The following is a 15,955-nucleotide window of genomic DNA, read 5'->3' as shown; positions in this document are numbered from 1 at the left end:
ATGACCTCTGACATCCCGATCACAGTTTTTTTCAAGCTAAACCAATTAATTAATTAATAATTAGCACATTATTCTGACCTTCTTTCCACTTGTGGTTTTCAAGTTAGTCCATAGAGATTTATGTCAGGTTTTGCAGGCAGGATTTACTCGTAATGCATTATTTCCTCATTATGACATTACCAGTCCGACCTAAGGATCTTATTTGTTTCCTTGTTAAAACACACCATATGTATTGAGATCCTGAGAGAAAATTATCTGCATCCCTTACTCGGTTGTGAAAAAGGTATTTGATCGACTCGTGCAGTCGACTCACTGTTTGTTTAACAAGTTCTCATCAGACTCGAGCATCGTGGCGGCAAACCACGAAGCTACTCTTTATCTCTGTCGATGAAGTTAACCCTCTCCCCTCTCTGATGTGTCTCACATCAAACAGTATTTGCCTGTCACACACGCACGCACACACACACACACACACACACACACACACACACACACACACACCAGAAACTGCAGATGAAGTACAACAGCCGGTTACAGACACAGAACAGAACTGAGCTGTCAGGCCTACACTACAGAGATAACACACACACACACACACACACACACACGCACACACACACACACACACACACACACACACACACACACACACACACACACACACACACACACACACACACACACATATACACACTTACACATTAGTAAACCTGTCTTGATCCATGAGATGTGGGGAAAGCGAGCTGGTATTTTTCATGTGCGCTTCCTTCATCAGAGCTCAGTTCTGCAGGACTTCTTATCTGTGACAGATGAAGCAGCAACCTCCTGGATCCCAGAGGCCTTGAACAAAATACATGCAACCTAGGCCCGGGACATTTTTGGAAATGAATACATGGCCTTAAAGGGACAGTTCAGCCCAATATATTAAACAAAGAAAACATATATATAAATATATATATATATATGTTTTTTCACCCATTTTGCCTAATATAATATCCTGAGTAAATGGGTCACGATTTCAGAAAAAGACGTTGCTGATGGGTTTTTCAAATGCAGTTTGCAGGTAAATATATCATAATTAAAGTGAGAAGTAGAGTCGTTTTTCTAATAGACTTCCCTGCAATCTGACTTATTTTTACAACCAGAGGAGTCGCCCCCTGATGGCCACTAGAGAGAATGCAAGTTCAAGGCACTTCTGCATCGGCTTCACTTTTTAGAACCAGAGGTCGCCGCTAGGTCACTTTCTTACTCACTACAACTTTTGCTTTTGTTTTGCCAGAATTCAATTATAGACGCAACATTAACACATCCTCACCTTTCAAGTTGACATGGCAATCATCAGCATATTCATAACTACTGCAAGGAAAATACTTTGTTGATTTATTTAGCGACCCCTGTGGACAAAACAATTTTACTGGAGTGGGGTCTGACAGCTGGGTCTCCAGCATCATAATTAGTTAAATTTTCTCCACACCCCAAGCAACTCAAAACCTGCTGCACCCATTATCAGACAAGAAAATGATAGTGACGTTTCTCTTGTAAATTCTTCTAAACTGCAAACTGGGGGAGGCATTCCCTGATTTTTTTTCTTTCTTTTTTCAAACGCGTCACACATCTTAAGACGGGATTTCTGCAGATTTTGAATTCAGGCTTCAACCAATCAGAGTATGTTCAGGCACAAAGCTTCTAACTTTTCCATTTTTAAACCGAACAACACCATTTCTTTGACTAAAATCCTTGGAAACAGGCCAAGGCTTTGTTGTATTGTGATTTTTCCTGTTCTTTAGGTCATTTTTTTAATCTTTTCACAGAAAAAAAAAATATATATATATATAAAATAAGACAAGTATTATAACATATTTGGGGTTCATATCACTACTTGAACACAGACCTGCTAAATCCTCGAAGCTCATGCACTTTGGGGATCAAAGCACACCACAGTTACAAGCAACATAGTCATTCAGTTTCACTCTCTTAGCTCTGTTTTTGGCCTTCACCACCAACTCCTGAGGGAAATGTCTGTCTCTTTAGCGGCTAAACGCTCCAAATGTCCACCAGCACTGCTTATAAATAAGAACGTCCATTCTGTAAAGCTTTATTTCTGCTCTCCGTGTGTGTTTGTTCCTGGTAATAATGACTAAAATGTCTCCACAAACTACAAAGTGAAGGCAGCTGGGACTGAGGCATGATGGGAGCGATCAGTTCAAGATGGCACCGCAGGGAAGCCTATTTCTCATTCTCTTTTCATCTCGCTTTTCATCTCCAAATATAAATCTGTCTCTCCATCTATCATTCATTCACTTCCTGTCTCGTCCCCATTCTTTCCTGATTACCCGCCCTCCCTCTTGCTCTCATCCTTTCCTCCCGATGCCTCTGCTTCATCGTCTTGTTTCCTTCTTCCCCTGTTCTCTGTCTCTCGATTTATTCTTTTCTTTTCTCACTTCCTTCTTTTTGTCTTCACACGGTCTTTCCCTTTCTCTTACTTGACTCCTCCTTTCTACTTCCGCCTTTTCTACTTCTCCATCTTTTCTTCCCTCCCTAGCTTGTCTCCTTCCCTCACTCTTTTCTTTCCTTCCTGCTTTTTCCTTTATGTGTCACAACCTCTCTCCTTCATTATCCCCTTCCTCTGTTTTCACCCTCGTTTCCTTCTTCCTTCCATGCTTCTCTCCTGTTTTTTTCATCTGTCCTTCTTACCTTTCCTTTGGGTTAGGGTTTACCCTCACCAACCAGTCCCTTCTTCCTTTTCTCACCAATTTCCCCTCTTCCCTTCCCTTCCTCTTGCAGTTCTCCCTTTTTCTCCTATTTCCGTATTAGCCACCCTACTTCCATAACTTCTAATTTCCTTCCTCCTTTTCGTATGTCATCTTTTACCTATTTCTTACCTATTTCCTTCCCTCCATTACTCCCTCTCCTTCCTCCCTCTCCTTCCTCCTTCTCCTTCCTCCTTTTATTCCCCCTTCGCATCCCGCTCACTTGTCTTCCCAGTTTCCTTTCCATCCTTTCTACCTTTCTGTATTTCCTCCCTATGATCTACCATGTCTCCCCTCATCCTTCAGCCCTCCACACACACACACACACACACACACACACACACACACACACACACACACACACACACACACACACACACACACACACACACACACAAACACACACCCTCTTCTCCTCTTTCTAATTGCGTGTAGGAAGCTGCCAGATATTGTGAGGTGTAATGTGCTGTCTGATTCCTCTCTTAGTGTTCTTAAATGATCGCTATTTATTTGTCAAGCCAAGCGTTGAACGCTAATTAAGGAGAAATGCTTTGAACTACTTTGTGTGTGTGTGTGTGTGTGTGTGTGTGTGTGTGTGTGTGTGTGTGTGTGTGTGTGTGTTATTGGGTGTGTGCATGTGCGGAGCGGTTAGAAGACGGAAGAAGTTGTCATTGGCAAGTCGATCCCTCGCTGCTTCAAATGCTTCTGCAGGCAGATGTGTATGTGTGTGTGTGTGTGTGTGTGTGTGTGTGTGTGTGTGTGTGTGTGTGTGTGTGTGTGTTTGCAGTTATCTGTCCCTGAGGTTTTTTTCTTGCTCTGACATCATTCTAAACACACACAGCAGCTGGTGTTTCAGAGACTCCAATGATGTTTTGGGCCGTTGTCTCTGTGTATTAGTGTTGTCGTGGTGGATCTGTGACCCGGGCCCTCTTTTTGTACCTGGCTTATTGAGTGAGCTGGATAATCTTGAGGTTAAGATGATGCATGTCATTTCGGTTCTTCAGGTTTAGTGAAATTCACTGGATATGTTGGCCACTGCCACTGGACAAAAAAGGCATATTATATTAGTTTTATAGGAAGAGAGTTCTTCCAGATCGCCTAGATCAGTCCTCGCATCATGATGACTTCCTGTACGAGCGCCATCAATTCTGCCGACAAAGATTCATTTATTAACGAGACTTTCTGGAGGCTGTCCGTCTCACATAATGTACACATACTGTATGCAGACTGGATCACAGAGTGTATGCACATACTGTATGCATAGACTATCTCACAGAGTGGATCACTGCCCTGAACTTTTTTTGCGAGTGGTACATGTTTATGTCGGCGTTCACAAGCAATTATCCAGATGACAGACGTCTGGCTCGAATGTACGAGGCCGTCTGAGCACCCTTTGAGGAACCAAAGTTAGCCAGATGTCTATTATCTCGGTAATTTAAGCTGGATACTAGGACATTTGATCAACTTTGTTGAACCATGTACGAAAAATAGGGCCCTGATTGGCTGGCTCAGTCTTTTTTATAATGAGTTCAGTCCTTATCTTGGATGTCATCGGTCGTTTGAACATCCTTCGTTTACAACGTAAAGCAAATTGAACCTTCCTAAATCCCGCCCTTTTTCACTCTGTGCTCCAATAACAGTTGAGCAAGCTCCAGCAGATGACAAGAAGAAACGCATACTACGATATGCTTCCTGATAATGTTGTGTTTCAGGTTTCAATACTGTTGCAACAGTGTAATATCTATAGATATAGACATATGGAGATTCAGATTCAAAATATATTTTTCAAAGGAGTCAGTAAAAGTTCTACTCAAAAGAACAAACAGACTAAAAACAGAACAGGGGGAAATGTATTTCAGTGGATCACAACAGGAAAAATAACACAATTAAACACAATTGTGTTTAGAATATTAGTCGATTGATGATTTGGTTGATCGGCATTAAATTAATCAACGCTAACCTTCCACAATTAAGTCAAGAATAAATAAATGTGAGAATTTCCTGCTTTTCTCTGCTTCATCCAGTGAACCCCGAAAGTCTTACATTCTCACTTTGGGTCTGAGAACTTTTCATCTCCTGTTTCTACTATTTTAGTCGTTTAACAGAGTAAATGTCAGAAAGCCCTCGATGCGTGTACTGTCCGATGTATGACTGTCCGATGTGCGTACTGTCCGATGTGCGTACTGTCCGATGTGCGTACTGTCCGATGTGCGTACAGTCCGATGTGCGTACTGTCCGATGTGCGTACTGTCCGATGTGTGATGCGCGGTCATAGTGTTCTCGCTCTGTGAGTCCAGTTTTATTCGTTTCTCTCTGCTGGTTTGGTTCTGTTTCTGGTAGCAGCCTCAGGGCCTCGCTCCCTCAGGAGTGTGTGCAAAAATGTGTACACACATGTGTGTGTGTCAGCTGGAGCGAAGCTGGCGTACAGGTGCGCCGTTGCCTCGCCAGCACTTCCTGGTAATTAATGACTTCTTCCTGTCTTTTTCTTTCTCTCTCTCTCTCGCTCTCTCTCTCTCTCTCTCTCTCTCTCTCTCTCTCCCTCTCCCTCTCTCCCTCTCTCTGTCTGTCATCGTTGGGATGGTGAAAATGTATGGTATTTAGTATTCAGGGTTTGCTTTTTCAGTCACATTAAGAGACAGAGGGTTAGATTGGAGAGGTATAAACGCGTAGTCGTAGAAAACAGGAAGAAATAACAATCCTGTTCTGTTGATAGGACGTGTCTTGTCCTGTCTTGTCCTGAAGGGACAGTGTAGTGACGCGATAGCAAACACACACTGCTCTCTTGCCATGTGTGTTAAACGTTGGGATAGTTCAAGACCTCAGGGGTGTGAGGTTCTTATCCCAGTGTGTTATTGGCTACAGATGGAGGTCGGTACGCCTCTGGATTTGAGAAGCATGCAGGAGTTACTGGACGGGAGCAAAGTGATGTACAGCTTGTTTTAGACACCTAAAAGAAAGGCCCCCCCCGAAAATGTCATATCAGTTAAAGTGTATGCTATGTTCAGAATGTTTTCTCCTGTTTATTTTGGCATTAGACAGCCCTTTCCGACCGGGAACTGAAGCCGTGATATCCAGCTAAGCTCTTGATCTAAAGCCACCGGAGTATTGAAAAAACTGTAATTTTAGGTGTCAACAATTATTTTTGCTGTGTCCCCTTGTTGTTGCTTATTCTCCATCCTTGTCTTCATTAGACTTCCTGTTCCGTTTTCTTTTGACCTCTCTCTCTCTCTCTCTCTCTCTCTCTCTCTCTCTCTCTCTCTCTCTCTCTCTTTCTCTCTCTCTCTCTCTCTCTCTCTCTCTCTCTCTCTCTCTCTCTCTCTCTCTCTCTCTATCGCTCTCTCTCTCTCTGGTAATCTATCTTAGTTTAATATCATCTCAGTGAGCAGCTGGGTACTGAAGCCCAGTCAGCTCTGTGAGAAACAGACCTCTGTGTGTGTGTGTTTGTGTGTGTGTGTGTGTGTGTGTGTGTGTGTGTGTGTGTGTGTGTGTGTGTGTGTTTGTGTGTGTGAGTGTGAGAGTGAGAGATTGTAGAAAGTAAAACAGAAGCAAGCAATGAGGAGCGAACCCACAACAGTGAACAGTATACATAATACATATAAAAACATGCTAAGCAGAGCAGAGGGTTATGGGTCACTGTCGGTCTCCGAAGCGTCGACAAATGCACCTCTTGGACCAGCTGACTGCCGAACACATTGCTCGATCTTGGACCATCCTTTACCAAAACCAAAGGAGATAATGCCAACAGCACAAACGTCACGGTCTGGTGGAAGTGCAGTCAGAATGCAGTGAAGATTCTTCCTCACTTCCGTGACCTCATGATGTTTAGTTATTTTTTTAAGAAGAGGAGTCAGAAAAAGACCTTAGACTGAATTTTTTTGACTATTCAAACCTCAGCTTTATCTAGTTTTAAGGCAGACAGATGGCGCGTATCGTTGCTCTTTTAGACCGCGACTGCTGCCCTTTGAACCAGGACTAATTAACTTGCTCGTACTTGTTGTAGTTATGCATGTCAAGTTCTGCTAAGTCTGTGCTCTGTGGAAACCTCACATTTCCCATGACAGCATCTACACAACAGAACTTTAGCATTTTAACAGAAAGTCTGTATCCTAACCAATTTACCAGCCAGAGGAAAAAGAATTTTAAAAATCCATTGCATTTTGGGAAATGTAGTATCTAGTGTTTTGTAGCTTGACCCATAAAGGTCAGGATATCTTGGGCCTCTGCGGCTACGATTTTGACCACTCTTTGACCAACTACCACTGGTCATCCAACTGTATGCATGTGAAACGCTTCATTGCTAGAATACCTCCCCCTCCCCCCCATTCAGGGTGTGTCAGGTGGGGGGTGGGGAGGGCTGACACAACCTGAATGCCCCTTTAATCTTTACATCTGTAATAACAAAATTGTATTGGGCAGATAAGTGTGTAATAAAGTGAGACTAGCGAGGCGAGCAGGTAAACAGAGATGAAAAGAGAAGGAGAGAGAGAGAGAGAGAGAGAGAGAGAGAAAGAGAGAGAGAGAGAGAGAGAGAGACAGACGGGCAATTTTGCCTCTCCTCCAGCCTCGTTTGGTTGCCGGGGTGACCGGTCTGGCCCGGCCTGGCATCGATGCTCGAGTGCGAGAAGAAGAAAAAACAAAAAACAAAGAAAGAAAAAGCGCCACAATCAATGAGACCCTTTTTTGTTTTAGTGGGAACCCCCTTTTACCCCCAACGACACACACACACACACACACACACACACACACACACACACACACACACACACACACACTGAAACACACGAACACACTGAAACACACACGGACAGAGGAACAGGATGACTGAATCAATGTGTGACTGTGTGACTGTGTGTGTGCCTTTTGTGTCTGACTCCCTCTCCGTCTCTGTGTGTGTGTGTGACTGACTTTATTTAAGACAAGGGCCCTTTTGTTTTAAGCCGGAGAATGGCTCTGAGGCCGAGGCTGGCCCTGTAATTGGCCTACTTAGGCCCTGCTTAGCATGAGAAAGGCCTTTACTTGGCCCGGCAGTGCCAAGCTAACTCTTGTTTTCAGCCACAGAGGGGACGTACGCGACTGATCAGAATTCAGATTAGCCCCCTGAAAAAAAAAAAATCCATCCATCCATTCCACCCCTCACCCGCTCCCAGTGCACTACCCCAACCTCTGCTTCAAACACACTGCTCACTAATTACTTAACGAGAAAGCTGGGGGAAAAAGTCTACACTTTAACGGAGTAGTGGCGGAGTCTATTTAAGAGAGGGGGGGGGCTCTTTTTCACCTCTTTCCTCCTTGCAAAAAAAACAAAACAAAACCTCCTCCTCCAGCCTTCACTGTGTCTTTTATTCTCGCGCTCTCTTCCCTTTTTTCCCCGAACCAGACGCCACTTGTTGCCGCCGAATCATTGAACTTAATTAGCGCGGACAATGTGTGAGCGCTTTGCTAAGTTTGGGCCGTAAACAGAGTCACACAGTTAGAGGAGGGAAAAGGCAGCGGAGAGGAGAAGTTAGACTCCAAAGCCGCGGAGGAGTCGCGAGGGCGAACGTCCTCCACGCTGAGCAGCATGAGGCGGTTCCCACGGAGGTGACTACCGCCACGCGGCCCCCCGGTTCCTCTCCTCGCTCATGGGTCTGAGGTAGGCTCGCTTCTCTGGAAGGGAGACGGCTTCGAAATCAAATCCGAGGGGAGGGGGTATTTATTTATTCCTTTGTCTTCCTGATATTGATCTGTCTCTATCTTTTTTTGTGTTTTTTATTCAAAATTGTAAAAAAAAAAATAGAAACTCTAAGAGTCATAGTGAGTGTAATTATATATTCGTTTCTCCGTAAATGGACATTGTCAAACAAAAGTTTAAAAAAAAAAGTTCTTGTATTTTAATGTTGTCATACTCACGCAGAAAATAACATTTAAATTTGATTACATGAAGTCATTTTAACATTGGTACATAAGGATTTTTATATTTTACATTTGTAGTGCTAATACCACCAATGTCCTTCATGTACGGGTGGGAGTGGTGGCAAAGTTACTTTCATGATTGCATGACCCGAGACTGTTGCAGGTTTGCATAGTTGTGAGGGTGTGAACACACTTGTGTATTGACAATAGATGCAATCAATATCCTGACATTGTTCCATGTAGTTCACGTTCCCTCTTCAACAAACTGACCCGCCGCAGCGTCACTAACATTCCAACCGCGTCCGGCACCCTGACAAGTATTCCAGAACATTCTCCTGTCAACATTCAGCGCAACTGTCTCCTGCTTAACCAACATACTTCAGCTCAACAATGAACATTCTGATCAGCATCATTCCAGAAGTGATTCTGTTTTCTTTCAACGTTCAGATTATGGTTGAAAAATCCATCTCTTCAGATCCACTAATCGACACATTCAAGCATTCTGGGTAATTGTGACAGACGATGCCAATATTCCCTCTTCAACCTTCCTGTTCCATCCAGTTGTCCTCAACATTCCAGTTCAAACAGTTTTCTTCATTCCAGTCATTTCCAACATCCCTTTTTTCAAAACTCCTCTAAAATGCATGTAACGTTCGATACCTTCCTTGATGTCAGACTTTCACTGAACTGAAAAACTGGCTAAAAAACTACAACGGCTACTTTCTTTGCATAATTCTCTCCAAAATTGTCTGACTTAACATTCTAGTAAAGCAGCCGTCGACATGCTGAACTCCAAACACAGTGAAAAATCACTTGGTTGCGCTGATTCACATTGTTCTCAACATCTGTTTTTTAAATACTCGTTTTCTCGGATATCAGGTCGTATCGTGTTCCCTTATGAACTGGCTTGTCTTAGTACTGCAGTGTATTTTTATCAGAATTATGTTTCCTTGCTTTGTCCTAATTCTCTTGTGAAAGAATGGTGCGTCCTTCCTGGTCTTTGAGTCACAAGGTCACATGATTGACAATCTCTCTCTCTCTGTTTTTTTTGTCTGTTTGTGTTTCTGTCGGTCTCGGTGTCACTCGACCAGTCGATACATGGTGGCGAGATGGGTCTGGGGAGTCCCAGCGCAGCATCGCCAACCAAGCCGGCCGGCCAGTACTACCAGCACTACGGCTCCAACCCGCGGAGGAGAACGCTGCCTATGGACGCCATGGGTGAGACGCCGGCGACACACTCATGACACAGGGACGCACACGACATGGACCTGCTCCGTCACAAAGCTGCTTTCCTCTCTTGGTTCACTCATTGTCCGGCCCATGATCCCATTTTCACTTTGCAAAATTATTGTGACATCATCGACGTCAGAAGGAAGAAATACAATTTCTGCAAAATGTGTCAAAATACAATTTGTAATGAACTGTTGTTGTGCCTTAGTGTTGTTTGGGCCCTCACATCTTTTACAGACTCCTTTGTTTGCAACAGACCTCTGCTAAAATCCCAACATAAAATACAAATTTTCAAAAATCATTGCCTGTAATATCGCAAATCATATTGTAGTTACAATATCAGTCAACATATTTGCAATAAATATTGTTTTTCTAAATTGTTCAGCTCTCGTGTTGATTCAACTTAATGTTTAGTTGCTATAAATGGGCTGGACAAAATATTAGAAACATAACGTAATTCAATAGCGTCTTAGAACGCAGCCTCTAAAATTATAACAAAGTCAGCTCAATTAGCTTCCGCTAGCCAATGAAATACGCAGCGCCTAATAAAAGCATATTTAAAACATTTGTTTTAGAAATCGCTGTCAACCCCATCAGCACATCAAGCGCCTCCACGCTGGGCCCAAAGTGTGCTCGTTGGAGCATGCAGATTGTTATCGAGCTTTGGCGTGTTTTCAAGTTCTTTTATTCAATTTATAGACCAATATAAACAAAGTATAACACATTAACATGTAAAACTTTACATAAATAATACAAATCTAAAAGAAAAAGTACCATATTCTACCATTAAGAATAAATAATAGTATGATTACTGATAGTAATACAAATTAAGTAAAATAAATAAATATAAAATATAAATATTATGCTTGAATATCTAATAAATAAATTTAAATTCATCATTATTATTATAATGCACATTATACTGATGATGATCTGCCTTTTTCTGGTTTTTTTCTTACTGACAATTTTGATTCAAACAAATTGCTAAAACAATGTTTCCTCCACTGGGAGCAACAGATATCTTTAGCTCGTTTCTAAATCGCTGAATGTTTTGCTGCGTAATCTGAGCATCACGTCGAAGACAAATTGGGTCCCAGATTATGAGCTATAAGAACAATCTTCTCCTCCATGCATCAACATCGCTGTACATTTTCAAACTGTGCATTATTCAGACTGAAGAAATTAAGCAGCGCGTCATTACAGTCGAAACCGTCTGCCTTCATTTACGGTTCTTAGTGCAAACAGAAGCTTTTTCTTCTTCTCTGTCCTCTGTGAAACATTTGAACCTGAATTGATCCCGGTTCACAACCGGTTGTGTTTTAGTTTTTTTTAGAAGGCCGAGTATTGTGAATGCACGTCCGTGTGTGACCCTCCTGTTGGTCTGTGGGTGTGTGTGTGTGTGTGTGTGTGTGTGTATTCTGAAAAGGGACTTTAAGAAAAAAAAAACAGGGAAGTCTTTTAGAAAGCAGGACAATAGTGGCCGTGGTGTAGCCTTGGTAGCGTTAGCCTTGGAAGGACACGCACGCAAACACACACACACACACACACACACACACACACACACACACACACACACACACACACACACACACACACACACACAACGACGTCAAAGACGACTCTGGGCCATTTAAAAAAAAAAGGCTTTCATTTTTCTATCAAAGTTTCACCTTCCCAGTTAATAGACCGCTCCCTCGCTCCCCTTGAGAGAAACCCTGAGAAATAATATAAACATGTCAAAAGCTGCTTTGCTTCCTTTTATCAAATCAAAACGAAAAGAAAAAAAATCAACCCTGTCCTTTTTTGTATTCCGCCTTTTTTTATTTGCTGCGTTGTATTGTGTCGCGCTTGTTTGTAGTGACAGCTTTCTTTGTAAAATATATCGACGGCGGTGGGAAAACTGGCCTCGCTCTTTTTCCTCTCCGCGTGATCGATTAAATTCAAACAAATAAAAAACAGAATCTCCTTTTTTTTTTAGAGAAAGAAGAAAGAAAAAAAGCCTCTTGGCCTGTTAAACCCTCATGAATTGTTTTCTTTCTTTCTTTCTTTCTTGTTCTCTTTCAGAGGTTCACCCAAAGAAAGTGCGGAAGGTCCCTCCCGGCTTGCCGTCCTCAGTAAGTGATAACACGCCTTTTTAAAAATGATTATTATCATTATTTTCCTTTTCATCGCTGCTTCGTGTGTGTCGAAAAGAAAAAGGCTGCTGCTCCTGCGTGTTGGGACTGGCTGAGCTGCTTTTTGAAGCAGACGTGAAGAAGGCTGCGCGCGTTGCCAGGTCCTGTGAGTTTGTCGGGGTGAAGATGTCGGAGCCGAGCTGGACACAGACAGCTGTCTGCCTTTTGTCGTCGGCTCCTATTTTTATGGAATTTCTTGCCATAATAAATATTTTTTAAAAGACATCGATCGTTCTAAATTTAAAGACAAGTCGTTGTGTGAATGCTTCTTGTTTTCTTAATGTTTGACAGCACAAAGCTAATATTATTGACAATAAAAACACGGAATAACATTAGAGTTCCCCTCTATTAATGCATTATTTGATTGAGTTGTCAGTAATGGCGTTGCATCGTGAGCTGAAACCCTCACCAGTCGACGCTGCTGCCGGCTGCAGGTTGTTCTCTTTTTAGCGGGTTTGAAAGGACGGAAGTCCTGAGAAACGCGCAGTTGTCAGGGGAAGAAAAGACGCACGCGTTGCCAGGTTTTGTGAATTGGCGGAGGTGAAGCCGATGCTGCTGCCGGAGCCGTGCGCAAACAGCTGTTGGCTTTTTGTTAGCGGTTCTTGTTTTTTTAGGAACCAGCTGAAAGAAGTCCATGCCAGAAAAGATACTAATACTTACTTAATAATACTCTTCTAATATATATATATATATATATATATCGGGGTAAATATGTAATAAAAAACAAAAACAAATCCAATCCTACCTTTTTTACTTATTTTTTTTCCCATTTAGCATTTCTAAGCACTATACACAATACAATTATAACTTGTCCTTTTTCATTTTGGTAACGCCATAACACTATAATGCCATTATAAACATATTACATAAATACGTATAATGTGTTTTAATCTGCTTACAGCACTGTATAATTATGGTTATAAGCACTTAGTAGCAGTCATAACCTTTTATAATATCAAGTATCATAAGGCTTATTAATTGCTGGTCACTCAATGACATGTATTTTGCAAGTGTATTATTATGTTTCTAGCTATAGCTTATAGCTTTAATACTGTAATATTGTAACATCTTCATCATACATTATTATCATTGAAATAATACATAATATTGTTATTCCAAGAGGTTGTTGTAAAAGTCAATTGAAAATTAATTTACAATGTTCCGTGTGTTGTTCTTTTATAGATAAAAGCTAACTATGACGTCGCGTATAGTCACCGTATAATAATAACATTTTACAGTTATGGGAATTATAACATGCAACGATCCTACAGGGAAAAATAATGTCAGTGAGTGACCAGCAATTATGATTATTACTTGTAACTCAACATATAATGTGTCATGATCATTATTATAAAGCATTATGCATAAGTACAAGTGCTTATAAAAAATGCATTAATATACAATGCGTACAACTACGTGATGTGAGATACACTGTTACTACATGTCTATATGGCTTCAGTGTCTCTGAAATTAGCGTTTTTTGAAGAAAGAGCAAGATGACCATTATTGTCTGGGTGCTGATTTCTACCATAATTAATTCATGAGTTGGATCCTTTATCAGGTTTTATTAGGATTTGTTTTGACATTTCCGCATTAACAGTCGTACCGGTTGATGTACCGCTGGTTGTAGGACTGAAAAGATTTGTCAAAAACCTTTTCCACACACACCCAAACTCCACCTCCATGAGCATTTGCTGCTTTCCTCTGTCTCATATCATTGCAAATGGGATCTTCGTTTGGTCGAAGAACACCAGACATCTGAAGACATGTTGGGCTTTGAGAACGTGCCATTTTTCTGCCATCTGATTGAATTATTCATTAAAACAATCAGTAGTTTCCAGCCCTGAACACATCATGCACAAATCAAGCCATTCGCTGACCGTGAAAGGGATGTTCTGTCCGTTGGCAGAATTCAAGAGAAAATATGTGTTGGGAAAACATCCCCCCATGATCGGTGTCCGTGGCTCCTCGAGAGCTGACCCCAGATGCTGTTCTGAGGCCTGGAGCTCGGCTGCTGCTGTTCATTTTTGAGGATGTAGTTTGTTATAACTTCACGCTCAGAGTTATACACGTTTGCTGTTCTGCATTTATTCTCTGTTGAAATGTATATTTGGGTTGGAGAGTGTTGATGACACCAAGCAGCACGTTGAGGGAATGTTCTTATGATGGAAGTAATTATGAGAACAACCTGTATTAGCATCCTCTAGCGCTATTTTCAAATGTGAACTTTGAGGTGTTTGTACATGTTTTTTCCCCTCTGCTGCTGACCTCATTAATCGCCAGTTAACGATGGTTGAATGTGCGGCGTGTCGGCCGCCTCTTTGGCTCGGCGGGAGTCCGCCTTTCTGTGGCCTCGGCCCGCTTTGTCCCGCGCTTCCTCCTCTCTTTCCTCCCCTTCTCTGTGTCTACATCAGCCTGGGGATGGGGATGGTGGTGGGGAGGGTGGGAGAGGGGGCATGGCCATGGTTTGTTTGACTGGTTGGTGTTGTTTTTCATCTTTTGTGAGCGCGTGAAGTGGAAGGACGAGGCGTTGGCTGGGACGTGTCAAGCATTATGGACTGTTGCTTTATTTGTATGTGAATGTGCCATTATAATATACAGTACATTATACAGTAAATGGAAAGTATTATAGTAAACCTTTAATTTTAGGTTTAGGCAACAGAACTACAAAAGAAAACATCAAGGTTTGTTGGTTACTTTTTATATAGCGTTTTTAAAGAGCTGACTGGAGATGATGTTTTTTTCTGTGACGTCCTTGTTGTGGACGCATCAAAACTTAAAATAGGGCATGTGGTCAAATCCATCCCCGACCATTTTCGGCAAGGGGTTTGAGTGATCCGATCGTGTTCACACTTGTATTTAGGGCTGTTGACTTGTTATCTAATTGCCCAAGATGCATCCATGAAACTAAGAGTAGGTAGTGTCATCAAGAATGAGCAATAGCACACACAACATGCCATGCCAGTGTTGCTAGCTAGCCTGTGTTGCTAGCTAGCTTCCTTGTAGCCAGTAGTTTATTGTTTATTCGTGACGGCGCGCTGATTGTGATTGAATGTGCCAGATCAGAACTCAGCTGTGTCTGCATATGTATACCCGCCTGATCCGACAGTGATCTATGTTGGGGTTTATGTTAAAGGAGTGGCTGCAAAAATGTGGATGAGCACATGTAAATTCTTTGCTGTAAAAGTCCCTCGTTAATTTGTTATTTAAAAGCTTTCATTTTGAACCAGCCAAATCAGGAAATGTTGGATTTTCCTTAATAGCAACACAGCAGGACCCAGGCAGCTGGGCTCAGCTGGGCTGCAGCCCGGGGTTTTCCTCCTCTCTTCCCTGTACCAGCCGGGCCACATCAGCACGTGGTCTGGCTGATTGGATGCCGATGCGAGCAGGATCCGATCTTGGACTTCACGGTTAATACTTTCTGGCGTGATTGAATGACTAAAGCTCCATTGAAAAGACTATTGTAACCACGGCTTCACCAAAACCACCATCCTGCCTGGTTTTAGTAGCCGTGGCGTCACCACAGGTCAGACACAGGATGTGGACCCCAGAGTCCAGAGCTCTGTCAACCTTGTAAACCCTCGGCCGACTCCTGTGCTGTACAAGAACGCCACACAGCCGCGTCTGTGACTAACGGTTGTCAGAGTCTTCTGTCGACAGTCACGTGATGCCACTTTTGGATCTCTGTCCTTTGCACCGCCTTCATGTACGCGGCGCTCCGAGCCGTCTCCTCTCTGTGTTTCCACCTCTGTGATGCGAGTAATCCCGCTTGCTTCCTGCCGTTCACATCAAGAGAACGGGACCGAGGAGGGGACCAGCGTGGCTGTGAAATGGAGAGGGGGTTTGACTGCAGGGAAATAAATTCAGAGGCACTTTCTTCCCCGCTTGTTGGCACGAGTATCAGTTGTG

At 42.5% G+C, this 15,955-nt stretch overlaps 1 protein-coding gene across 8 annotated transcripts in view; it reads left to right on the top strand.

Moving 5' to 3' along the window:
• The window catches only part of tcf4 (transcription factor 4), a 201,910-nt gene that overhangs the window by 103,446 nt on the left and 82,509 nt on the right, over window positions 1-15,955 (top strand). For 7 of the 8 annotated variants that reach the window (XM_068573324.1, XM_068573323.1, XM_068573320.1 and 4 more), the window contains 2 exons: window positions 9,734-9,860; window positions 11,937-11,986. In XM_068573324.1, the coding sequence (XP_068429425.1) occupies window positions 9,734-9,860; window positions 11,937-11,986 (177 nt within the window). Of the gene's footprint in view, window positions 1-8,008; window positions 8,383-9,733; window positions 9,861-11,936; window positions 11,987-15,955 lie in introns of those variants that run through there. The other variant, XM_068573325.1, reaches the window with a different exon arrangement.

The sequence above is a fragment of the Clinocottus analis genome, unplaced genomic scaffold (genome assembly GCF_023055335.1).
Source record: "Clinocottus analis isolate CAN_PGR_092001 unplaced genomic scaffold, fCliAna1.0.p SCAF_13, whole genome shotgun sequence".
In the NCBI taxonomy this organism is placed as follows: domain Eukaryota; kingdom Metazoa; phylum Chordata; class Actinopteri; order Perciformes; family Cottidae; genus Clinocottus; species Clinocottus analis.
Note: the sequence above shows the minus strand (reverse complement) of the source record. Positions and strands in the feature narration are given on the sequence as shown.